Source organism: Hemiscyllium ocellatum, chromosome 13, assembly GCF_020745735.1.
Source record: "Hemiscyllium ocellatum isolate sHemOce1 chromosome 13, sHemOce1.pat.X.cur, whole genome shotgun sequence".
NCBI lineage: Eukaryota > Metazoa > Chordata > Chondrichthyes > Orectolobiformes > Hemiscylliidae > Hemiscyllium > Hemiscyllium ocellatum.
In genome coordinates, this window is record NC_083413.1 from 50,901,694 (window position 1) to 50,929,564 (window position 27,871).

Genomic DNA, 27,871 nt, shown 5'->3' on the forward strand with positions numbered 1-27,871 from the left:
CTTCCATCTCAGGAGGAATATATTTCTCATCAAGAGAATGCAACACAGATTAGTCCTTGGAATGGCAGGATTGTGTTATAAGGCAAGATTGAGAAAACTTAGTCTGTACTCCTTAGACTTCTGAATAACGAGAGGCCATTTAGGACTGAGAGGAGGCAGTATTTCTTCACACAGCGGATGGTGTATCTTTATAATTCTTTACCCCAGGGGGATGTGGAAGCTCAGTCATTGACCATGTTCAATACACAAATCAATAGGTTCCTGGAGACAACTTTCTTTAAGCGATTTTGAGGTAATGTGGGAAAATAGCATTGAGAAGATGATCAGCCAGGACCAAATCGATTAACAGAGCGGGCTCAAATATCTAAATGGTTTATACCTTTTCCATTGAGTTAAGAATGTCAAGATGTTACACTGTCAGTTTTGGCTATGCTGCCAATTCCCTCATTTTTCAACCCACTTAAGTCACTCTCTCTGTTAAGTATTCCCCTGCTGGCTATACATTTTATAAATATGCAAATAGATCATGGTCATGCTTGAGAGATTCTACAAAACACAATTCTCCTGAACTTAACATGGATTTCAATAATTTACTTCTTATATTTTCAGACAACTGGCACTAATGCTAATTTTCCCATTGTTATTTACATATTCTTGAAGTTTATCTATTGTGACTTTTTATTTCCTTCTACCAACATTCCTTTTGTTTCACTACTCCTGCCTTACCCCCATCACAGGTTTTGCCCTTTGATCTTTTATCACTACTTCCATCATGTCTCTGTACTTGCTTAAAAGCTTTTGCATCTTTGATTCATTCCAGCTGTGATAAAAAGTCATTGAATCCTTTTTTTCAATACCTTCTGTGTTTACTTCAGAGTAAAGACTGTTGCTATATCGTTCTCCAAAATGTACTCTTCGCTTTTTTAAATCTTGAATTTGAATTAGAATTAGCTTTATTGTAACGTACTGACATGAGTACTGTGATGAGTTTACAAATTGGCAATTATAGTGCCATCTTAGATACAAAGGTAAAGTAGGCACAAATTCTGGAATACAAATTCTTAGAAAAAAAAATAGAAAAATAAAGAAATAAAAAATCTAGCATTACAGATGTTCAAAAGTACAAAATCAGACATAAATTAGAAAAATAAAGAAATAAAAAGTTCAGAGTAATAGTCCTTCCATGATAGTATAATAAAATAGGACAAACCAAACAGAGACACACACAAGAAGCATTCCAACTGGAACTCTATCAACAAACACATTGATTTGGACCCCATCTCCCATCCCTCTGAGAAAAAAATGGAAATGACATCACCAACCCAAGGAAACCCAAAACACATAACTAAAAAATAAGAAACATATAAAAAGAAAAATTAGGATTCAGTCCATCTTAATCCATTTCACAGCTCTGGGCTGTAATGCCACAAGGAGAGTCAAACCAATGCTAACAACAACAGCCACCAAATAAGAGAATATCAGGCCTAGACCCACCTCATCTTTAAAGCTGCCACCGAAGCAGCGTAGTCAAAAGACACACCAGGATGCAGCCACAAGGAACCACCATTTGGCTGTCCATGTCATAATAGTCAGTATCACCTAAAACTTGCACATAAAATAATACCCATGACAATTACCATTTTTGTTTTCTGCATAAGTAGTGACAACATAAGGCTTCCTTGTACTAATTAAAAGAAATCATAAGTGAGAATTAATTCTAATACTGTACATGCAAATCACCCGTGAATTTATCCAGTTCATTTATTTTTAAGATTTTAGTTGGATTGGCAAACTCACTGTAAGGAGAAAGTGAGGAACTGCAGATGCTAGAAAGTCAGAGTCAAAACGTGTGGCATTGGAAAAGCACAGCAGGTCAGGCAGCATCTGAGGAGCAGGGGAATCGAAGTTTCGGGTATAAGCACTTCATCAGAAATGTCAGGGTGAAGGGCTTATGCCCAACACATTGACTCTACTGTTCATCAAAAGCTGCTTGACCTGCTGTGCTTTTCCAGCACCGCACCTTTTGACTCAAGCTCATTCTAAGCACAGGTATGCATACACATGTTTAAAATGCACATTCATACTGCTTAATCAGCCAGTTAAGCCATCAGAATCACTCTAAGGCAACTGAAATTATCCTCCAACAATTACTTCTGCATGTTGCCTTTATTCAGAAGACAAGCTGCTATGATAGTGATTAATAATTTGCACCATTTTCTGCAGGTAATACAGTACTTCACGTGCTAGTTCTACAACCAGAAAAAGAGCAAGCATATTCCATGTATGATCTCATTACTTCACTTGTGTCTGAGAAACATCACCAGTTTGTTGAGAATATTGTGAACAATGATGGCTACACTCCATTGAAGCTTGCAGCAGCTGAGGGTGACTTTGTAGTAAGTAAGCTACTTTTCTGCAATAATATGAATCCCAGCTTGGTATGGAAATAAAAGTAAGAGTTAAAGGTCCTTCTTCTTTTTCCCCATAGATTGGTTTTGTCATGCCTCCATTGGCAGCAACCAGTCAGAAATTTTGGGGATTAGTCACATTTCAAGGACTTGAGCGCAAAATCAAAGATGACAATGCAGTAGTGGGAGTAACTGGCTGTCTGTCAACTCCAGTTGTGCTTTCTGTTGGAGGTCAATGTCAAAGTTTTTGTGACACAACTTCAAAGAACTGAACAATAGCTACTAACATATTGTCTATGCCTTGTCACATTACCTTTCAGGAACTGTGCTATGCATAAGTTGGCTGCTGCAAGTGTGAAGAACTATGCAACAGTATTAGGGTGACCAATTCTTGGGGCTGCCAAACAGTTACTTCCACATAGGGATAGGGGTGTGATGTTTGGTCATGGAAACCTTGGGGTGGAGTTGGATGCTGGATAGACCCTAGGAGTGGGGGAAGAGGAGGCAGCTGAGAAGAGTGTGTAAGGGTATTAGGTGCTGTAAGTACCTTGTGTGCAGGGGGAGGAGTGGGGGTTATTATTCCTCACTCCTCTCTTTCTCTATCCATCTCATTCTATCACCGTCTGCCTAACTATTATCTTCCTATATTTCCATTTATGTTCCTTGCCGAATGTATGCAACATTGTGACTCTGCCTGGCAGTTATGTTGCAGTGTATCTACAAATTACAGGGCATAGAAATCATTTGGTTTGCTGTAATGTCTGCTTCATAACTTGTAATGTGTTTTACTGTTTTCAATAAACTAATTTGAAAAGTTAATAAATTCCTTATGAGTGGTTGATTATTCAGCCTTTATCATTAAGATAATTGGTCAGGGGTGAGTCAAGTAATCGGAGTCTGTAGTGTGGCCAGGGCTCTAGAGCCAAGACCAAGAAGAAGCCACATGTACGTACTGTGCCTGTGTGATAATAAAACATTTTTGGACAGCTGAAAGAAAAGGATCATGAGCAGTCTCCAGGTCACTGTTTCAGAAATTCAGGACAAAGGGTGCCCCAGCTACAAACAACGAAGGAGATTGGACATCTGCTCCAATCGTGGGATGGCCCCATCATATTCAAGATGAGTCCCTGACCATAGTGTGCAATCTTTAATCAAACTATCAGTTAGGTTGAAAGATTACTTTAAGTATAAACCTTCCTTCTTTGAACAAAGTTTTAAAAATATCAGGGAGGTTAGGTTGAAACTGTGTGAAACACAGGTTTGAACACTAACAGAATATTGTGTACAATTCTGGTCACCATTTTACATGAGGAATATGATCACACTCGAGAGACAAATAATATTACCAGAACTGAGGAATATTAGCTGTGAGAGACGTTTGTATAGGCTGAGATTGTTTCCTTTGGAATAAAGAAGGCCTTCAAAGAGGTTTAGAAGAGCTACACACAATTATTATTGTGCTATTGTGTAAGAAAGAAACATTCCCCTTAACAAAGAGACTAATAACCAGGAAAAAAAATGAAACAATTAGGAAAAAGCTTTTCTTCCAGAGGATTGTGGAGATTTGAAACTTACTACCAAAAGGTGAGCAGTGGGGAAAACCTCTCATGCATTTTATAAATACTTGGAGATCCAATGTGATGCTGTTATCTCCTGGTCTTTTCACCAAGATTTGGGGACTGCGCTTATAACTCTTTTTCAGCCAACACAAACAGAATGAATGGAATTAAACCCTTACTGTGGAGAGAGAGAAAGCTAATTTTTCGAGTCCAGATGACTCTTCATTAGAGTTGTGATCTCTAGCACTTGTTATTTTCAGTACAGGTTCCAGCATCTGTCACAATTTTCTCCTAATCTCCTACTGAATTGTAAATTCTCTAAATTTATAGTTTACTATGTTAAAAACATCTATAGTATTTGTATTTCATTAGTATTTGGATTATATTAATTCTTATATTTTCCAAAATCTTCCGTTACTAATCTGACTTGCAATCCTGGGGCAGGAGGCTATTGTTTTGATTTTCAACTGGAGCAGATTGCAATATAATTTAGCCCATGAAAATGGTTCGGTCCTCTTGCTGGTACTAATGGACTGGCAACACAAGTCTAAACTTTTATTGATATGATTGTTCTGTTCATTGTTTGATGTGCATTAAAATTGAAAATTAGCACCAGAATATTTCATTCATGGATTGGTCTCTTAACTGAAAAAGCAAAATGACAGGTTATGTCTGTTACATAGAATTGCATTTGTAGACTCTAATGGGGATGGGCATGGAGGTGGGTGGCTGCATAATTGCACACCACTGGTGATATGCTACCTCCCATGTTCTAAATCCCCAGAGGTAGAATGGAGAAACTGAGTCCACAGGCTTCTGATAGCTAACTGAGCCTATTAAGGCCCCAGAGGTGGCAGGGAAGACAATTGCTCTGTGGAGGTGGCCTCCCAGCAGCAGTCTGAGTCTTTGTGCTCTAACCATACTCGGAGTCCCTCAGCACTTACCTAAGTTGAGCAACAGCCTTAAGATGCCGTGTATAGAGGACCCCTGTTTGGGTGGCAAGCTAGCTACAACAGCATTTTTTGTAAACTTCACATTTCAAATATTTTATGAGATGGCATTCTTCACCAACCTGCCAAGTATTCTTTTTCTGCTTTCCAACTTTACCTTTAAATTTGATGCTATTGAAGATGAACAATGTTCTGGCCAAGATTTATCTTGGCACTCCAATTTCGAGAACCTTCCCGCTCCTTGCATGATGAGCCAACTCCCTGGCCTTTAATTGACCAGTTTGAGGAAAATCGTAAGTGAGTAGTTGTTTCCCAGTGTGGGTTTCTGACCCACTATTGAACTAGACAGCAGGACCCTGAAGACTCCAGAAAACTATGCCTGTGATTTCTCTCTTTGTGTTCATTCCCACTTTCTCGCTCTCAGTTTGTGCTCTTCTGTATGCTCACCTGCCTGCTCTTTTTCTCTTGCTTGTCATTTGTCTCCTTTCAGCTACTGATGCTATCCCCTTTACAACTTCCTCCTGGGATGATTCATGATGTCCTATGGTGCAAACCAGCCTAACATGTATTGGCTATCAAAAACAGAGTTGCTGGAAAAGCTCAGCATATCTGGAAGCATCTGTGAAGAGAAATCAGAGTTAACTTTTCAGATCCAGTGACCCTTCCTCAGAAATGTATTCGCTAAATCCACCCATCCTGCACTGCTGACTTCCATAATATCCATAAGTCCTATCATTGTTTGAATTAAAAGATGCGTGCAGCTCTTGTTGCTTGGATGTAGTATTAAAATAAACAATTACCTTTAACCTCTGTAATAAATTTGATGAGAGCTCTCAAAATGTTTTAGTCAGTGTTTCTTTCACTGTAGAAAAATAAAGAGTAGGTACAAAAAAAGTTTTTTTAAAAAAAAATTAAGTCTACAGGTAAGTCAACTAGGGAGAAAATACATAATTTCAACTTCCAGAGTGTATTTTGTGACTTCAAAGTGTCCCAAAGTAGTACAGTTTTGAAATGCTTTTACTGCTTCATTTTAAGAAATGGGTCAGCACATTGTGCATTGCATTGAAATGACATAAAGGATCAGTTAATCTGTTTTATGCAACATTGATTCAGAGATAAATCTTGGCCAGAACATTGTTCATCTTCAATGGCAGCAAATTTAAAGATAAGGTTTAATGAATATACAAATCAACCTCTGAGATATGATGTAACGGAACTGTGACTTTAATATTATCAGTGAGAGAGATGCTGGAATGATGGAACTGGATGAACGCAGGGCAGAGTAATCGGCTATATCTTCACAATGTATAAAATGTTGATAGATGCTGTTTGAGCTCAGGCCTGAGAATATCTGAACAAACTCACTAAAACACCAGTGTACACCCATATCAGAGCACAGAAAGGGTCTCACTTTAAGCATCTATCCTCCAGTCTGCACTTGTGGTATAGAGGCATGGGCTGAAGTTATGTGCTCAAAACTCTGAACTGGGTTTTGAACAAATAAAACTTTGGCTCAATGGTAGGACTTTCACCTTTGAGACAGACAGATGGTCACTTTTACTGAAGACTGGACTTCTTTTGTGTTTAATATTTTTTCCAAAATCTGACTCATTGTTAAGTAAACAATTTCAATAACACTTTGTTTCTATATTCATGGAGACAATCAGATAGTGCTGTAGTAAGAAATAACAATCTCAGATTGATTTTAAATGTCTGTTTTCCCTCTGGGGAAATGAGATTTCTCCTAGCTTTTAAACAAACAGTGGGCTGAAATGCTGAATTGATTCAAACTCAGCTTTGTAATCACAAAGTGAACAACATTAGGATATTCATAGCAATTTTCAGTGGTTCAAGTGCTTTTCAATTAAATTTGAAAAATATAAAATTGTCTTTAAGTATGTACTTACATTTGATTAATACATTCATTATTTTTCTTTCTGTAGATGTTCAACTATTTGGTGCAGAAACAAAAGAAAATATATTGGACAATGGGGACAATTTCTTACTGTGTCTATGATCTCACCAACATTGATACATGGGGTGACCAAAAATCAGTTCTGGATATCATAACAACAAGCAGGAACAGTGAGGTAACCATGAGGAATGAGGTGCTTTGTCGTAATTGTCCATTATACAATGCCTCTCCATGAGATGGCTCGACATATGTCATGAGTTTGAATTCTCTATTGTGAAAAGATATGTTTAAATTTTCAATGAGAAAGGAACTTAGTAACCATTGTGGCTTTAATGGTAACAACTCCTGCTTTGAACTCTTACATATAGCAGCTCAGGATCACAACTTCAAATCCACAAATCACAAAGTCCAAACTTTGACTTATTTCTTAATTATTTTAATTTCCATTCATAAAGCTAAATGAACTAGTTTTGTTACATACAATAAAGTCTAACATTTTATGCCTCTCCTTAGTGTTAATTATGAACGACTCACCGCTCCTTAGAGCCACATTTTTAAAGGTAAACAAGAGCAAGGCTATTAAAATTATCCAATATTCAATATCAAAAGAATATATTTTCTTCACAATGATTATCAATAAAACTTTTAACAAAACTAAAATAATTTTAAACACTTATGGAGAGATATATCGTGCAGCATACTATGGCAGGGGATTTCAATATTTCTGAAGGATCTTTATTTTATTCTTCATTCATGGGATGTGGGTGCTGTTGGCTGAGTCAGTATTTTTGTCCATCCCTATTAACCCTTGAGAAGGTTCTGGTGAGCTTCTTTCTTGAAGTGCAGCAGTCCATTTGGTTAGGGTAGATTCACAATGCCATTAGGGTGAGAGATCCAGGATTTTGACCCAGCGACACTTGAAAAACAATGATATATTTCAAAGTCAGGTTACTGCGTGATTTGAATGGAAACCTACAAGCGGTGTTGTTCTCGTACCAGCTGTCCTTGTCTTTCTAGAAAGTAATAGTTATGGGTTTGGAAAGTGCTGCATAAGGAGCCTTGGGGGTATCTGTTAAGGCTATTTACATGTTTAAAGTGGCACCTTCCCACCTGTACTCATGTTTGGAAGTCTTACATTGTGGGGTTCAAGAAATGGTATGAAATATCTGCAGTACCCATAAACGTAAAGGCCTCCATGCCAAAAATGTACTTGCTGTTATCACCTCAGATCTATAAATAAGATTTTGTAGATCAACAAGTTGCTCATCCCAGCTTTGATGTTCTGATTTGCTTTTAAAGGATTTCTTCCATTTCAGTTTTTAATGCTTTTTAAAACCTGTTGTGCACACATTTTCCTAAGGTTCGGTATTGCTGAACTGTTAATGGCAGATATTACGATCTATGGTCTTATCTTGTTGGAAAGTGGGAGGTCAGGTGAAAATGAAGGAAGAAAACATTGAGCAAAAATTGAACAGACATCGATTGATCTTGTTTTTGTAGGTTCGCAAACTTGTTGATGCTAAACCAGTGAAGGAGTTATTACATCAAAAGTGGAATTCTTTTGGGTACAAGTATTTCCTGATATGGATGTTCTCCTATATTATGTACATTATTATATTCACTGTTTCTAGCCTTTATCGGCCCTTGAAACCAATTCCACCTGGATTATCTGACAACCTCACCATTAGGACACAGAAGACTCTGGCAGTAAGTGTACACATTTTCTGATGGGGACTTTCTCAATTAGTTATGTTAGTAGTCTTTAAAACGAGTTCTTCTGGGGTGTCCAATACCTTACCTTTCAGAAGCATAACATTTTACTGCTGAAGTAATAAAATACTACTGACACCACCAAGAACGTTGTACAATAGTTCAGATTTGGGCAGGGCATTTAAAGAGTGAAAAGATGTGGGTGAAAAGGTGGTGGTAAATGAGGTGGTAAATCAAACCTTAATAAATAATTCATCCCAATTTTCCCTATAAGTTTCAGGGTCAAGCAGAAGAACAAAGGGCCCTTATAAGCCACACATTGAGTCCTTTTAAGTTAATGATAATACAATTTTTATCTTATGCTCCGAAGTATAACACTATTTATTTAACACTATAACACCGCATAGTAGAATGCTATTTATTGAAAAAGAAATTGGAGCAAGAGTAGGCCATTCAGCCCTTTGAGCCAACATGTTAGCTCTCTACACCACTGTCTTGGTAATCTGAAATATACCATGTACTGAATTTATTGTTCAGAGACTACTACCAATTTGTAATTCTTTATTTAATCTAGTTAAATACACCCACACTATGCTATTTGTGCCATGTGGGAATAACTCCAAATCATCCTTATCAGGTTGCTAAAGGATCCTAAAGCCTTTACACTAGAATGTTCAGCAGCAAAATAAATTTAAAGAAGCCAAACACACAAATTATTCTGAACTCACAGTAAAAGAGGGAGCATTAATTCAGTGCCAAATGTAAAAAGTATTTGACCACTGATGAAAAATTCCATAACTAATCTTCAAATGACTTTATAGAATCTGATAAAGTTCTAAAGACGATCTCTAACAGGCAAATACTAAATCTGACCAGATTGTCTTCTTATATCTTAGATAATATAGCTGTAGCATTCCCTTTTGTAAGACTGATGAATAATTCAATGCAGACATTTTTGATTAATATATTTTACTTAATGGTTGGATTTTCCTTCACTGATAGAAACAGAGAAAATAGAAACAGGATTATCATCCAAATCATTACCTTGTGCGTGCATTTGCCTCAAACCCTTTTGTTACTGTGTCAAATCAGCTGATGAGTATGAAGCGATATTTTGATAGAGAAGAAAGAGTTACCAGCTCTGTGTCCTAACTGCCTTCCGTCTATCCAAGTATATCAACTCAATAGTGGCAAGTTCATCATCCTACCACATGCAATGCAAGAAGGCAGGGCTTGTGAACTTAGGTGCTTTCCTTCAACCATTGACCCACCAAGGCTAGGCAACATTAGGGGTGGGGCAGCTGCAAGCAGGAAGAGAAGAAGGCTCCTCTGCTCCTCAAGCCAGTTCACCATTGTGCTGGCTGATTGGATTACCCCACAACCCTGCCCACCCCAACAATCTTCCACTCCCATACATATCAATAATCTATCTACATCTGCATTAAAATATTCAAAGCCTCTGCTTCCATTACCTTTTGGAGAAGAGTTCTAAAGACTCAGTCCTCTGAGACAAAAAAGTTCTCCTCATCTCTCTGATAACTGGATAACCCCTCATTTTTAAACAAGGACTCCTAGTTCTAGGATACTCCACAAGAAATAACAACCTTCCCACATCCACCTTATGAAGAAACTTAGATGTTTCAATCAAGTTGCCTCTTACTCTTCTAAACTCCAATGGATGCCAGTCTAGACTTTCCAACCTTTCTTCACAAGGCAAACTGCATATTTCAGCTGTTTCACCTTTAGTCTAGGAAATCTGAACTGCTTTCATTACACATTTATGTAATTCCTCAAAATAGGAGACCAATACTGTACACAAATCTCCAGGTGTGATCTCACATAATGTTGGGTTGGAAAAACACATTGAGAGGTTTGATGATGGATAGGCAACAGTTAGTACACAGAACACGGAACAGTATAGCATAGGAACAGAAGCATTTGTTCACCATGTCTGTGCCAATCATAATGTCATTTTAAACTAACCCCATGTGGCCTTGCACAACTGAAGCATGACTGAAGCATCAGGCTACAGCCACACACACTGCAAACTTCACCAATAATGGATGAAACGTTGGGCCAGTCTGAAACAAGTGAAAAACTGAACTGCAGGGTGCTTCCTTCTCCTTTAAATGATCTTATCATCTTCAGATGCTGCATAAGGGGCCTCACCACAATCCTAGTTACATTTTCTTCCATAGTCAATAGGAAGATCCCTCATTGTGGTGAAGATCCCTTGACTCCACTCTCATACCCCTGTATAGACACGAACCTTAGTCCTGAAAAATGGATCATGGGATCTGACCCCTCCCTGCATTAGCATTGGTTAAGAAGAATCCAGAATAAAATACCTCAAATGTTTCTTGATTATATTTGATGTTGTGTAACCATTTTTAAGAGCTTGTCAGATCAAGTATAATTTTTATTCAAGTATAAAAATATTGTTGGCAAGCTGTCTGCATTGCAGTCAATGGATTCAAGTTAATCATGCATTGCAAACCCTTTAGCTATTTTTGGCTCTTATATGTGATCCTAGATTACTTATTTTAGGAATAAGAGTGGTACAGGCTATACACCTATACTTTTACATTTATTGACAGTCATGTTTCAAAACTCACTTTAGGAATCCTATCAAACAAAGGAAGACTATTTGAGACTTGTGGGTGAATTAATAACCATCATAGGAGCTTTGGTAATACTCATAAGTGAGGTAAGTCACAATCCTTTTTTCTGTACACCTTATAAGCTAAATGGTTCACTTACAGTTCACTTGGACAGCTGCAGTTGGTGAAAGAAATTATTTGACTACTCATCCATGCCAGTTATCTGGCAAGAATAAATTTTAAGAAGGCGAATCAGCAGAATTCAAGATGATATCCAATTTCAGTCTTCAATACCAAGGTTGCTATTCAGCCAGAAAATGGTGTAATTTACAGAAGAGCTAATGGAGCTGTTGTTGCCATGACTTACGGTCGGATGTAGTATTCTCCTTCTAAAAGTGGCTTCTTCCAAGATTTGGAGGAACAACATTTCAGTTGTCCACAGATAAGATTTATTAAGCATTGGTGAAGAAGCAACTTGGAATTGCAATGCACTATGCAATAAAGGCCGGAGGTTGATTTACAGTTGTGAATCTTTTCATAAGTGCTAGAACTCAAAACTATGATAAAGCTGGTTAACAATCATTAATCTGAATACTGGCGAGAGTTTTGGATTCTGGGAATCCAGTACCAAGCATAATAATGATGAGAAATAATTTAGTTAGCTGCTGAGTTATGGGAGATATAATGCATCTAACCACCAATATTCCGACAGGAAAATGTACTGACTAAAGAGTTCTCATTTTATTCCATATCAAAACAGGACTTTATTGGTTTCTTGTGATGACTACAGCTTCTAATTAAAATGATCTTTGACTTTCACATTACAAGCAGTGTTGTCCAAATCCACTACAGATATCACATTGTCATCAGCTGTGAAAGTTGCTGATATCCACAACAACTATGTGACCTGATACTTTCATGCTAAACAGGGGTCATGCACAGTATTAGCCAATTTGCTCAACTCAAGAACATTTTGGTCAGTATTATGTAGATTGGTATTTGAAAAAGCTACTTCAGCCACTTTCCCAAGAATAACTGCTGATGGTATGAGAGAAAAATATGCCTTTGCAGAGTGGCAAGATTCTCAAGGCATAAGGAACCATGATCAACACAGTTGATTGCAAGATCTGGGTAATCGTGCACATTGATAACAAAGGATTCCATTCTGTAACTGTTCACTCCTTTTAATGACCAGCCACACCATCTCAATATGTTTGTAAACCTTTTCTTTCTGAGAAGCAGCCATGATGTGTTTATTTTAAGGCTGTCTGACATGCTAGCATTCTTTTCAAAAAACTAGAACCTTTCAAAACAGTAATTTTTTGAGGGAAGTTTAAAAATGAAACTTACCTTCCACAATGGTGGCTAATAGCACTTGTGTACATTGTCCAGACATCAGCTGAGCACTTTTATAGTGGATCCCATGTATCTACAGTTATTAAGGCAAAGACAGAATGATCATGGAATACCGTGAATGACTGTGAAGGCTAATTAATATTCCTGCGGTGAAAGTACATTTCGGGAATAGTAACCATTGCGTGATAGAACTTTTTATTGAATTTGAAAAAGATGTAGTTCACCCTGAAACTGTGGTTTTAATAGGGACATTTTGAAGATATGTGGAGAAGATTGGCACGCTGGGTTGGAAAAGCACATTGAGAGATTTGATGATGGATAGGCAACAGTTGGAACACAGAACACAGAACAGTATAGCATAGAAGCAGAAGCATTTGTTCACCATGTCTATGCCAACCATGATGTCATTTTAAACTAACCCCATCTGCCTGTATATGGTCCATATACTCTATTCCCTGTCTGACTATGTTTCTGTCTAAATGCCCCTTAAATGTTATTATTATATCTACTTCTTCCACCTCCACGCAGAGAATTCCATACACTTATCACCTTCTGCTTTAAAAAGAACTTGCCTCGCACAACTAAGTTAAACTTTCCTCCTTTATGAGGTTGCCCCTCAGATTCCGCTCTAGTGAAAACATGTTTATCCAACCTCTCCTTATAACTTATACACTCCAATCCAGACAACATCTTGATAAATTTCATTTGCACCCTCCACCTCCTTCCGAAGTATGGTGACCAGAACTGCACACAATATTTCAAAAGTGGTCCAAGTCAAGTTTTATGTAGCTGCAATATGACTCGCCAACTTTTATACTCAGTGCCCAGACCAATGGAGGCAGCCATGCTGCATGTCTTCTTTACCACCTTATTGACCAGTGTTGCCACTTCCAGGGAGTTATGGACTTGTATCCCAAGACCTCTCTGTATATTAGAAACAAAAAGAGATAAAAAGAAAGCATATGTAAAGTTTAGGAAACTGAAATTGAGAAATATAAAGCTTTCAAGAAAGAATTTTAACAAGGAATTAAGAGGGCTAAAGGAGACTATGAAAAGCCCTGGGCAAGTAGGATTAAGGAAAATCTCAAGGTATTTTGTAAAGATATTAGGAACAAGAGGACAACTACAGAAAGAGTAGGTCCACTAAAGGATAAAGAAGGGGATTGTGTGGAGCCAGAGGAACTGGATGAGGTCCATAATGAATACTTCAAATCAGTATTCACTAAGGAGAAGGATATGGATGATGGTAAGATGAGGGAAGGTAATGTTGATATCCTAGGGCATGTCAGTGTTAAGAAGGAGGTGGTGCTGCAGTCCCCAAAGTCTGATGGGATCAATCCCAGTACACTGAGGGAGGCAAGGAGAAGATTTCTGGGACCGTGACAGAAATCTTTGTATTCCCTCCAAAACCAGAAGACTGGAGAATAGCCAATGTTGTTCCTTGTTTAAGAAAGACAATAGGGATAACCTAGGAAATTATAGGCCAGTGAGCCTTACATCAGTAGCATGGAAATTATTGGAGAAGATTTTAGCGACAGGATTTACTCACATTTGGAAACAAAATAGACTTATTTGGGATATTCAGTTTGGCTCTGTTTTGGGGCAAGTCTTGTCTCACAAATTTGATTGAATTTTTTTGAGGAAGTGAAAAGATGATTGATGTGGAAAGAGGAGTGAATGTTGTCTATGTAGACATTACAAGGTCCTTCTGGTAAGCTGACTCGGAAGATTAAGCCACATGGGATCCATGATGTGTTGGTTAGTTGAATTTAAAATTGGCTTGGTCATAGAAGACAGGGTAGTTGTGGAGGAGTGTTTTGCTGACTGGAGGTCAGTGACCACATGCTTCCACATGGATTAGTGCTGGGACCTTCGATGGTTGTAGTGCATGTAAATGATTCAGATGAAAATGTGGGTGGTCTGATTAGCAAGTTTAGAGACAACACAAAAATTGGTAGTGTTGTGAATATGAGGAAGGCTGTCAAAGGATATAGTTGGATATAGATCAGTTGGAAAGTTGGGCAGAGAAATGGCAGATGGAGTTTAATCCAGACAAGTGAGGTGACACATTTTGGGAGGTCAAATGTTAGTATTTAAAGGTAAATGCCTGGTTTGCAAAAATATATACATTCCTCTGGACAAGAGTACCCAACAGAATAACTGAGAGAGCCATTGCTAACAAGAAAAGTTAAAGGCAGTATTGTTGAAAAGACTTTTGCTAAATTCTCAGACAGCAGGTTAATAGCATAAAGAAGAGGAACATCATCATTTATAGGAGAGTTAATCTTTGGAGTTCCACATCCCAGAGGGCTGTAGAAACTCAGTCATTAAGTAAATTCAAGAGATATGGATAACTTTCTATTTCTTTATAAAATTAAAGTAGCATGGGAATAGCACAGGAAATAATGGATTGAAGTTGCTGATTTGGAGTAGTAATCTCCAGGTGCTAAATGGAGATTACTTCTGCTTCCATGGTCCTATGTATCTGTGAGAAGTAAAACACAAGTGATGTTTCTACAGCTTGATAGAATCAGATTTGTAAAATCTAAACAAGTTAGATGATGTAAATGGTATGGAAAAGTCACCATAAGGCTGTTCTCTCATTTTAGAGAGAGAGATAGCTAACTGGGGATGGTTTAACCTGAGGGTCCCATGCCTCAGACAAGGGGTAAGACTGAGAGTGGAAGCCCTTCAAGTAACTGCAGCCAGTGTGGGAAGTGAACCTGTGCTGTTGCAACAGTACAACACAAACCAGTCATCTAACATAATGGACCTGCCCAAGAATACATGTCAATAAGAATTAGCAAGACAAATTAAAGTAGTATGATTACAAGCTGAAATACCCATGAGGTAGATTCATTTTCCACAAGAGCTATTCTTTTTCTATTCAATTGCCTATGATGGACTCAATATTCATTTTCCTTTCCAGATTCCTTACTTGTACAGGATTGGTCCAAGAAATTATTTAGGAAATACATCAATTGGAGGGCCATTTCCATTGCTGTTGTAAGTATAGTTTTGTTCTTTTACCCTTTTGTTTTCTTAGTGAATCTAGACAGCATATTGGAATTTAATTAGAGAATGTGATTGCTACTAAAGGTTAATAATCACAACAAAAATGATCAGATTAGATGATGACATCTTATTCCACACTAAATTTACAATTCAGACAAAGTTCTCAATGATGCAAGGGGTACGGATTTGCAAACAAGAAACAAGAGTAGGCCATTCGGCCCTTCGAGCCTGCTCTGCTATTCAACAGATTTTATCTGTTTACTATTGCTAACCAAGTTATAGATATATAATGTGACAATCTGCTTGATTCGTATGCTAGCATTTATCATTCATTTAGCCATGACACAAAGCCTCTGCCTTACTGAGACCTCACATAAGTTGCATTTTTAGAATTATTTGGTGAAACTTCCTGTACTTGAAGAATGGTTGCACTAAGGCTTTAAAGTCATGTCGAGCATATTGCGGCCGTTAGACACCCTGGCAACCATGCCCCAGCTTTTTCCCCTTACTCTTGTACATGATTTCTATCCAAATAATCAGTCAATACTCTTCTGAATGCCTCAATTGACCCTACATTCATCACGCTTCCAAACAATGTTATGGTTGTGTTATGTAGCCTCTAAATTTCCTTTGGGTCTGGCAGAGTTGTGCAGCAGCAGGGGTATAGACTGTATAACCAGAGCTATGGATACGCCATTTGCACAGATGGGAGACTTCACCACATTTCAAATAGATGCAGACTTCCAGGAGCAGAGGGCAACAGATTTCACCATAGAACCATAGAGATGTTCAGCATGGAAATAGACCCTTTGGTCCAACCTGTCCATGCTGACCAGATATCCCGACCCAATCTAGTTCCACCTGCTAGCACCCGGCCCATATCCCTCCAAACCCTTCCTATTCATATACCCATCCAAATGCCTCTTAAATGTTGCAATTGTACCAGCCTCCACCACTTCCTCTGGCAGCTTATTCCATACACGTACCATCCTCTGCGTGAAAGATTTGCCCCTTAGGTCTCTTTTATATCATTCCCCTCTCAGCCTAAACCTATGCCCGCTAGTTCTGGACTCCCCAACCCCAGGGAAAAGATTTTGTCTATTTACCTTATCCATGCCCCTCATAATTTTGTAAACCTCTATAAGGTCACCCCTCAGCCTCCGACGCTCCAGGGAAAACAGCCCCAGTCTGTTCAGCCTCTCCCTGTAGCTCAAATCCTCCAGCCCTGGCAACATCCTTGTAAATCTTTTCTGAACCCTTTCAAGTTTCACAACATCTTTCCAATAGGGAGGAGACCAGAATTGCACGCAATATTCCAACAGTGGCCTAACCAATGTCTTGCATAGCCGCAACATAACCTCCCAACTCCTGTACTCAATACTCTGACCAATAAAGACAAATTCCCTCTGATGCAAACAGCAATCAATTGCACACATCTGACCATTCAGATACTCCTTACAGTTGGAGAGATTAATAAATCAGGAAGCATTCCATTCTACCAACATTCAGCACATGTGTGACAATATGACGATATTCCACTATGTGTGCACTCGATTCACCAGCAGTTAGCATGTTGCAATTAGTCTGCAAGAGTTGTATCCACTTCAGTTATTCCATTCCATTGTCCAGGTACATGCTGGCTATGTAGTGATAATGTTTATCATCTAAGGGGGCAGCTCCTCACCTCTGATAGCCCCTACTGACCCAATAGCTTTATAATATGAGCTACTTTCAGATGTGGGTCATCACTGAACAGGGAATTGGGATATTGAAGATACACTTTTAGTGCAATACTCTGTATTGCCCTGTAATATTCAGAAGCCGGATTCTCCAAACAGTTGGTTGTCGGGGATATCCTGTATAATATGTTACAGGGATGAGATGGGACGTACCTACATGAGGCAGGCAAGGAGGGGTTATGGAGGATGGAGGATGACAAAGAGGAAGAAGAGGGAGCCAAAATAAAGGGTGAGAATCAGAAACAGATGCTGAAGGACTGGCTGATGGCATGCCCAAGTGCCACATCCAAACACATGCCATTATCACCAGAGGGCTCCTAATAAAGTGGTGATTCAACTGACAGAGCACAAAAAGCTCACACTGCAACAAATGCATGGTCATGTACAAAGTCTAAGCCTTTAGTTAGACTGCAAGCACACCACTATTCTTCATGTTCTTGCCATTAGGAAGAGATGGACTCTTGTCTACTGCTTCAATTGGCAAAAGCATGATTTAGCTTCTGAAGACGTACTATCAACTATTAGAGGTGATAGTGCATACATTTATCGTATTTCTGAAAAATCACAGTTGCAAGGAACGTCAACTGTTCACAATGACAGGACCCCATTGTAAATGCATACACTTCTTCAAAATGTTCCCCTCATTGCCTCAGTGAAAGAGCAAATTGTTTACTTCTCTTGCTGTACAAATCATGTGAGGAACATGGTTACTGGATAGGGTCCTGTCAATGGTTATGTTCCCTCCATCTCTGCGGGGCCAAAGATGGCCACTGCAACCTATACCAAAGATGCAGCTCTGAAAGAATGGCCACTGAAGCCATGGAAGTTGAGGAATCTGAAAGCTACTCAAATATCTTGTCATCCTTGTCAACCACAAGCACTGGGTATGTTTTCAGGCAGCCTAGAGGAATCAGTTACTAGGGAGCAGCTACTAACCTCTATAGCTATTGTGCCACCATTGCAAGAGTCTTGGCTTGGGATGTTGCTCTTTGTGTACTTTTGTTATGAGCAGACTGGTCCAGGTTACTGAGTGCGACTTGTACAGAATCTCACACTGTTCATGCATGCATTCCTGGTGTTGCCATATGTGGCGTTCCAATCAGCTTAACCAATCACTCCAGGCAAGAACTCATACACTTGTGCTAGAGCCCAGGGACACAATGTCAAATAAGGAGAAGACAGAGGTGAGGAAGAATTTCTTCACTCAAATGGTGGTGAATCTTTTGAATTCTTTACCCAAAGGACTGTGAAAGTTTAGTCATTATGTATAATCGACAGAAACAAATCAGTCTCTAGATAATAATGGCACCAAGTGATATGGGGATAGCATGGGAAACTGACATTGAGATCAGCAATTACAAATGGCCCACTCCTACTCCTGTGACCAAGCATTCCGTTAGACCAAGAGGTGCCTGGAAGCAAGGCAATGGTGGGAAGTGCCAGGTAGCTTGGTATGTCAGGACAATTTGTACATTTGTTTTGCACCTTCACAAAGTGTCTAGGATTTAGAGATCTTATGACTGAGTGCCACATGTAGAGAACAAACCCTACTCTACAGCAATGGTCACAATTGCTAAAGACACTTGTGTACAATGCCTGCACTGAGTCGGTATGGTGTGCGGTAGTCTCCTGAAAAACAGAAGCAGACAGCAAGAAATTTGCAGTTCATGTCAAATTAATTCACACTGGATTGACTTTAGCACAGTTGAAAATCAACTGGCCATCACAAACAAATCACAGAAAAGTTCACTGTTCATATGAAAAGGGTCAGAATTGACTTCACGGTGCTGGGTCCACTGGATTTCATTAGTCCCACCATTGAATGGTTGCATCAGAGGTGGTAGGCTTTCACATACAGAGCTTTCCAAGTTTCAGTATCTCAGCCCACTTCTGGCTGCTTCAGAGTCTGTTGTCAGTACCTTCAGAGCTGGCAGCACCATCTCCATCATAAACTCACATTCTTAGCAGAAATAAAATTGGGTGAGTGGGTACTCTGAAGCAGTGATGGAATTGTAAATTGGGTAAAATATTGCCTCCCATCCCCGTCATGATGACAACATTTCAGCTGTAGTTTTGGATCTTGGAGATCTTCAACTTCTAAACATGACTATGTTTAAATAAAAAAGACCAGCTTCTCTTATGGAATTCTGTGAGGGGAGTACTTTATCTTTCCAGTGTAGGTCACCATAGCAAAGAATAGCCCTTATTTTTTGCCAAATGCAGACAGTCAGACTTAAATATTACATTTATTGACAGTAAATGGTGCAAAACCATTGTATGTATAATTATATAAAACTATTAAACTACTCTCTTGCAGTCAGGTTCAAATTTTATAAATCATGAGTTTCCCATTTTTCCAGGGTTTGTTACTCCCTCTTGATTGCTGTGGCAGTTATCATGAGAATCCTCGGTAATGTTGAAGAAGCAGTTCCAATTTCATTGGCTCTGATCATTGGTTGGTGCAACACCATCTATTTTGCAAGAGGTTTTAAAATGCTTGGACAGTTTTCCATTATGATCCAAAAGGTGGGAAAGCCATTTAAAATTATTTATCCAGGATGGAAACATTTTAGCACATGTTGAACACATTTATATTGTCCCTGGTTACCAACAAGTTGTATTTTCATAAAAGCAAATTACTGCAGATGCTGGAATCTAAAACCAAAAGAGAAAATGCTGGAAAATCTCAGCAGGTCGGGCAGCATCTGTAAGGAGAGCAAAGAGCTGATGTTTCGAGTCTAACTGACCCTTTGTCAAAGCTTGTCAAAGCTTGTATTTTCATTGTTTCCACTGATGGGTCGCCCTGAATATTTCACTCCCATCTCATTTTCAATTAGATCTCTCCCCCACCAGAGATATTGTTATCAAATTCGAATATCTTGCTATGATCCTATTGAGTTATGGCATGATTTTTTGCTTTCTCAATTACTACTGACAGTTTGAGGAGCTTTAACAGTAAATACAATTTCCAAAAATTTTAAATAACAATAACTTGCAATTATATACCATCTTCAGTACAGAAAACAATGCCTCAGAGTAGATCAATAAATACAGCTATAATGAGTGAGTGATAGTTATCGAAAGTTAGGATGTAGTTTTAGATGAACTGAGGTCTCTGGAGCATGGAAGATGGGAGATTAGACAGGGATGTATTGGAACAGTTGAACTGGAAGTGACAAAGGTGTGGATGAAAATTTCAGCAGCATGGCAAAGCCACAAATTGGCAAATGTTTCAGAGGAGCAAATGAGTAGACTTTGAGATGATCAGGAATTAGGCTGAAAGTTGAACTCAGGATTAAATAGAATATTGAGTTTGTGAACAATGTCTTCAACATGAGACCATGGCCAGAAGGGGAACGGAAGTAATAGCCTGTGAACAGAGTTTGTGGTGGTGGCTTTCATGTTCTCGGTGTTTAAACAGAGGCCATCTGTTCCAGACAGAAGTGGACATCAGAAAATCAGAGGTACAAAGAAGCAGTGAAGTAATTAATATAAAGAATGGAGGCGCAGAGCTAGGTGCCACATGTGTGGAATCTGACACAAAGGTTTTTGGATAATGTCATCAGAGTAACTATAGCTAAGGAATAGGATATGAGCCAAGCGTTCATGTTATCAGATTTGTCAGCAGAGTTTCAATTGTGGGAAACTTTCTCAATATCTTTGCGGAACTGACTAAACAGTTGGTGAAAATATTTACGGCTTTTATGTGAAGTGTGTAGAGTGAGAGACAGCAAGAAGAGAAAGAAATAATGTATAACAAAACCCTGGACAACATTTCATTTACCTTGAAAAATTGAAGTAAAAAGTCAACTAAGTTCCAATGTACATCTTTTTCAAAATTCTGTTTCGGGTTTTCATTACTTAGTCACGATTTAAAAATAAAAAACACTTAAACTGGCGTGACTTCCTAAATATGACATTTGTGGATTTTTATTTCCTTACAGATAATTTTTGGTGATTTTATGCAATGGTGCTGCCTGGTACTCATTTGCATCACTGGATTTACATCTGGTATGTGCTTCATTTAACAAAATAACATTAAGGTGTAAAAATAAGTAAAACAGGAAGCTTTAAACCGAACATCTATGTGATGTAAGTAAAAGAGGTTTCTTACCCCCATAGTAATCTTCTGTAGCGTGATTTCATTCAAAAGGGGCCTAGGGAATAAAGAATGACCATGATATATCAGTGTGGAATGATTGAATTCCTGGGTATGAAATTAGTTAATATGCAATCATATTCTCTATAATGAAAAACATTATGAATAGTTTCGAGTTCCATTGGATGCTATAATATGAAGTTGGTTATATTCCATTGTCGATGAACAGATTTACAACATAATAGGCCTCAGCTTGATCACAACTTTATGTATAATTTTTCCCTTTTCTTTCATCTAACAGAACATTTTAAAATTTATTACGCTGCAGTATTCATTGTTGACACTTCAATTGAAAACAAATCTCACATAATGATGTCTTTTGTCTTTATCCTCCAGCTTTCTATGTCATGTTTCAGACTCTCGATTTGAGAAATTATCCATATTTCCGTGATTTTCCAATGACAATGTACACCACGGTTGAGCTAATGATGGGCTTAATTGATCTTCCCGTTCCATATGATAAGCCAACTCCTAGTATCCTATATGTTGCATATGTTCTATACATGATTTTTGTGTATCTTCTGCTGTTAAATTTGTTGATCGCAATGATGGATGACACATATTGGAGAATTGCATATGAAAGAGAGGAACTTTGGAAAGTGCAGGTAAGCTATGTTTCATGAATCCAGTTCATGAAGTTTATGAGAAGCAGCTGTGTGGGAAGTAATCAAATTCATTGGACTATTTCTAATAATACAGAGATGGATGTAAAGTGTAGTATTGGAATCAGTTTTCTACAGGTACTAATTGATGAATTCTCCAAGTTAAATATCAGTACTATGATATTTAATTTATCTGAGAAAGCATACATTGTCATGAAACAATTTTGATAAAATTTCAGTCAGTATGATGAACGTCCTGTCAGAACTTAAAAGAAGTTTTTTTCAGTCTTCTCCCATGAGAGAATTTCTCATCTGCAATTAACGCCTATTGAAATTGCTAAATTCAATGCCTGATTTACCACTATCCAGCTACAGAGATGAGATAGGTTGCCATATTGCAGAGAAAATAAGTATATCTGGAATAGTCTAGTTTGGTAAAATTATAATTATAATTTAAAAAATATTATTTATATATTTTGAAAAAGCACATTTGTTCTCCATGCCTAAATATTTGTAATTAACCTGTTCAGAAATGTCATGGCCCATCTCTGGAGCAAGAGGGATTTGATCTCTGGCCTCTTCGGTAGGGACACTACCACTGGACTGTAAAAGCCCCGAGTACCAATTTAATTCTTATCCAACTAAATAAATAATATTGTGCAGTGCTCAGTTATAAAATAACCATAATTACTTGGTAAATAGTGCTGAGCTAACAGACAAAATTGTGGCATAGTCTTAATCAATTCTCTTCCAATGCACTCTAAGTTGCAGTGCTAATTTGCAGCAATCAGGAAGCTGGTGTGTTTAATTATTAATGTATACCAATATAGATGATCACAGCTAGAATGGAAGCAGGTTCTACAATTGGATTTAGCATATGGTTCCAAGGCCTGGTAAATCATCTAATTTGCCATCATTCAACCATTGTTACAATATGTCAGCCTGCATATGAAGTATGGACCCCACTCATACTTGTTAGTATGAAAAATCAGCTGAGTTACTTAATCGTGTTTGTGAAGGGAAACTGTCTAAAATCCTGTTTTAACCATTTTAGGCAATAATGTTCACTGGATACATACTATTATTGTTTACAAGCTGTACTGCCATTCTAAGAATGCAGAAAACTTTAACCAAGTTGCTTCAATTTATGATATATGGGTGTGTTCCTGTGTTTTTTAACCTCTCTGTAGATATATATTGGTGTAGGTTTTATAGCCAGCAGGAAATGAAAGGCACAAGCTCTTCATCGCATTTGCACTTATCCTCAGACATTGCATACTTTGGCAGCACTGGGACTTGCAGTTGTGCAAAAGGCAGAACCGTTACGATGCCTTCCACTGAGAAGTCGGAACCCAAACAAGCAATTATTTCCTTCCTTAATAAATCAGATTGAAGAATCCTTATTAAGGCATGCTGGAATGAAATTTAACCTTGAAACCTATGGTTAGGATCAGATGAGGCGTTGAAATTCTAAAAGTCTCAAGTCTTACCATAATCTGCCTTGAATCAGCCAGGTTCCAGTTTGAACTGGGGCAGGATAATGAGTGGGCGACCAATTCCCTGGAGGCAGGTTAGCTTTTTAAGGATGTAACACAGACTTGCAGTCTCTGATTGAGCTATTTTATAGCTTCAACCCTAGCTGCTCAGGTTTCTCTGCCTTCAAAGGAAACAAAACAGTAGCTGAAAGGAATTGGACGCAAATTCATAAAGAAGGTGAGCTCCCATATGGCTTATTTTGTATGGCTAATACGAGACAGAAAATTTTCCCTCAGCACTATACAAAATTACTCTCCTCCCATACAGATATTCACTCTTCCTCCTGGTAGGAGTTGCCAACTATTTACCTGATTCTACAGCCTGAATTCTCCTTCCTTGACTGGAGCCAATTTGTCATTCAGGCTGACTTCTTGATGAGAATCCTGCAAGTAAAACAAAAACATGCTATGGAATCAGAAGCCCAAAATTGCAGGTTGACCAAACCCCTGCATGCCCTCCTAGCTTCCCAAATCCTAGTCAAAATCAAAGTTAAAAAGTCTAAATCAGAAAGTGCAAGTTAGAATATTGAATACAACATAATCTCTTCTCCAGGAAGTGAATTAGAGGTGAAGAAAGAAATAAAGCAAACAAAAAGAGTAAATAATTATTTGAACACTTAAGTTTTTAAAAATCATTTTTACCTTGAACAGCAATCTAAATCAGAAATAATGAGTTTTGATACTTCTGAAAATTTAACTTATAGTATCAAAGAAGTTGTTTGGCAGATATTAAGATTTAGTGAACATAGAACAGTACAGCACAATATGGGCCCTTTGGCCCTCGATATTGTGCCAGCCTTTTATCCTACTCTAAGATCAGACTAACCTACATACCCTTCATTGTGTTATCTTCCATGTGCCTATCCAAGAGTCGCTTAAATGTCCCTAAAGTATTGGACTCTATTACCACTGTTGGCAGTGTGTTCCACGCACCCACTACTCTGCGTAGAGAACCTACCTCTGACATTTCCCCTAAACCTTCCTCCAATTACCTTAAAATTATGCCCTCTCATGACAGACATTTCCACCAGGGAAAAAGGTCTCTGGCTATCCACTCTATCTACGCCTCTCAACATCTTGTAAACCTCTATCAAGTCAGCTCTCATCCTTCAACACTCCAGTGAGAAAAGCCATAGTTCCCTCAACCTTCCTGCATAACACATGTCCTCCAGTCCAGGCAGCAACCTGGTAAATCACATCTGCATCCTCTCTAAAGCTTCCACGTGTTTCCTATAATGAGGCGGCCATAACTGAACACAACATTTCAAGTGTGGTCTAACCAGGGCTCTATATAGCTGCAGCATAATCTCATGGTTCATAAACTCAATCCCCCTGCTAATAGAAGCCAACACACCATATGCCTTCTTGACAACCCTAACAACTTGGGTCGCAACTTTGAGGGATTTATGGACGTGGACCCCAAAATCCCTCTGTTCCTCCACACTGCCAAGAATACTACTTTTATCCCTGCATTCTGCATTCAAATTCGACCTTCCAAAGTGAAGGTGTTAAAAAGTTACTTACAACAGAATGCAACAGCTCTGATGTTATCTGGTACATTTGCTGGCATCGACTGAGTAAATACTACAGCTTTAAATTTTTTTTTTACTCAATATCTTTCAACAAAATGCTGTTGTAATGAAACTCTTATCTGAGTAGGATAATTCAGCTATAAACTTCCTGAATCCACTGTTTAGTTGGCATGTTTGGATGGCAGCAGTTGCTGTGCAAATTACATTTTGACAACAGTGAATTTTGACAGATTCAGTTATTTCTGTTATGAATGTAGCATCATATTACCTTTAAAATGATTGACTACTGAGGAAAGATGTGTGTGTGGGTGTGGATATGAGAAGGAGGACCAAAATTTATGACACGTTCTCTAGTTTAAGATTTGCTTTCTATTAGAACCTAAAATGATAATAGTAGCAGCCCATGAATTAGAAATTAAATTGCCAAGTCATCTTTTTCAGATTGCCGCCACCATACTGCTTCTAGAGCGACGAGTGCCAGTATTTCTGAAAATCCGCTCAGGAGTTCCAGGAAGGTCTCTGGGCTTTGATGATGACAAGTGGTATATTGGGTAATCTGAAAATGACATTTCAGGATTTTAATTATTCATGTTTCATTTCAAATACAAATTTCACTTATTTATATTAACTTCTATTTTATTACAGGGTTGAAGAAATTCTTACTGAGACAGTAGGAACAAAAGTGCAAGTTCCAGCACTGAACGCACAGAAGTACTCACACCATCTAGGTTGGGATGCAATTCGAAAAAATCTTGCAAAAATCATAAGCATGAGAGAGTCTTCCGAGTCTACCTCTTTTTAAGGAACACTTCATAATGATCACCATTCATAACTCCAAAATATATTTTTCTCTGTTTTGTAATTTCTATTGTGCAATACTATTCAAAGGATAACATACAAAAATCACACTTTATTGTGTGTGGTTAGACTAGTACTTGACATGCTAATTTTAAATTCTTCTTTCAGTCACTTAACAGAGTTGATTTGCTTTAAATACCTTTGTTAAAATAAGCGAAAGGGGACTTTGATTCAAACATTGGATTAATGGTGCTGGAAGCTAAACCATTCATAAAATCATCCAATAAAAAAATAGATTTCAGATTATAACCTGCTCATTGCTTTTTCTTATATCAGGTTTAGTACATTGTAATGAATTATTTGGGAACGTTCTACATTCCATTGAGTAGTTGCAGGTTTATTTCAAACCAATAACCATTTAAACAATCAGAAATTATTTTTGAACACAAATGACAACATTTCAGTAACGATGTACCTAATCTCCCATCCTAACTTTAGTGGAACCCCTGAGAAACACAAAGACTTCATTTGAATCCAGACAAATCTTCTAAAAGGAGGGAAAGGTATCTGTTAATACAAAAGTGTGGAGGTTACAACACAGAAGGTACATTTGGAATCACACAGATGAGGGTAGTGGAGGGGTGCTATTCGGGCCAGAAGTCTACTTTTGACGTTAGCCTACTGTTCAAAAATAGATTCAAAGTATAGATTGTCTATGCAATTGCCGCTACAAACAGAAGTTCAGCTCACATCTAAGTAGGATTTCTTTCCCCCAGTTTAAAGCTTGTGAGGAGTTATGAAGATCCATGTGTCATTGCACTAATTTGTAGCCTTGCTGTAGTCCATTTAAGTAATTATTTGTTTTTGCTTAGAGTTTCAGTAAAAATGAAAGTAAGGATATTTGATTTGTATACAGAGAATTTCCTTATATTTGTCCTGCATATTGTTAGTGATAGTTGAACAACCAGAAGATCAAATTGCCTCTAAGTTCTCAAAAGTAAATGTAAAATCAAAATTAGCTACCGACTCTAATCAAGACAAACCCACTCAGGGCTATTTTTGACTTTGTGTGACAGTGTAAAGTGGGTGCAAGTATAAAATGCGTTGGCAGTATAAAGTGAAGGTAGCAAAGTGGCAGCCATTAAAACAGGAGAGATGAGAAATGGCTGAGAATCTAACAGTTTTACACTTGGGAGGAGCCTGATAATGTGGTATCTCCCAGTTTAGTTTCTTTTTAATATATATATCTGGACAATATTCTACATTGTCAAACGGATGCCCATGCCGTAGCCTCATTCAAATAAACTGTGGTAATTACTGCATCTCCTTCTAAAATCAACAATTGTGTTATCTTTTACTGTTAAGAGCAAAATATTTGTTTTGACTGTATTTTATAAAAATTAATGTTATAAAGTAAGAGATGTTTGTTTAGGGAAAAAAATGTGCTGTTAAATTTGGTATTCTTAGAATTTGGGGATCAGTATACTTATATCATGGAATAAAGTTTAACATTAAATAATCTTACAAATTGATCTGTTTTTAATTTAAATCCTTCAATTCTAAACTTCCTTTAAATGGATACTATTTGGTAGCATATTACTCTGTCAAATATATTTTCTAGAAATTTCAAATGCTGATTGTATTTATGATGGGTGACCTCAAAGTGAAAGGTAGAGTCATGGAGATGTATAGCATGGAAACAGACTCTTCAGTCCAACTTGTCCATGCCAACCAGATATCCCAACCCAGTACAGTCCCACCTGCCAGCACCCGGCCATATCCCTCCAAACCCTTCCTATTCATATACTCATCCAGATGCCTTTTAAATGTTGCGATTGTACTCGCCTTCACCACTTCCTCTGGCACACATGTACCACCCTCTGCGTGAAAAAGTTGCCTTTTAGGTCTCTTTTATATTTTTCCCCTCTCACCCTAAACCTATGTCCTCTATGACTCCTTGACCCCAGGGAAAAGACTTTGTCTATTTATCTTA

The 27,871-nt window shown here is 38.1% G+C and overlaps 1 protein-coding gene and 1 long non-coding RNA gene across 3 annotated transcripts in view; one reads left to right on the plus strand and one right to left on the minus strand.

The window, feature by feature from the left end:
* Positions 1-27,314, plus strand: part of LOC132821896 (transient receptor potential cation channel subfamily V member 6-like) — a 54,111-nt gene extending 26,797 nt beyond the window's left edge. The window contains exons 7-16 of the mRNA XM_060834824.1: positions 2,224-2,396; positions 6,861-7,007; positions 8,333-8,539; positions 11,163-11,249; positions 15,428-15,504; positions 19,613-19,778; positions 21,197-21,263; positions 21,748-22,016; positions 25,522-25,631; positions 25,726-27,314. Coding sequence (XP_060690807.1) covers positions 2,224-2,396; positions 6,861-7,007; positions 8,333-8,539; positions 11,163-11,249; positions 15,428-15,504; positions 19,613-19,778; positions 21,197-21,263; positions 21,748-22,016; positions 25,522-25,631; positions 25,726-25,882 — 1,460 coding nt within the window. The 3' untranslated portion in view covers positions 25,883-27,314. The remainder of the gene's footprint in view (positions 1-2,223; positions 2,397-6,860; positions 7,008-8,332; positions 8,540-11,162; positions 11,250-15,427; positions 15,505-19,612; positions 19,779-21,196; positions 21,264-21,747; positions 22,017-25,521; positions 25,632-25,725) is intronic.
* LOC132821897 (uncharacterized) overlaps positions 7,514-27,871 on the minus strand; it is a 59,701-nt gene continuing 39,343 nt past the window's right edge. For both annotated transcript variants that reach the window (XR_009645367.1, XR_009645366.1), the window contains 4 exons: positions 23,858-23,932; positions 21,367-21,409; positions 12,493-12,571; positions 7,514-7,748 (listed from right to left, as the gene is read on the minus strand). This is a non-coding gene — a long non-coding RNA (uncharacterized LOC132821897). The remainder of the gene's footprint in view (positions 7,749-12,492; positions 12,572-21,366; positions 21,410-23,857; positions 23,933-27,871) is intronic.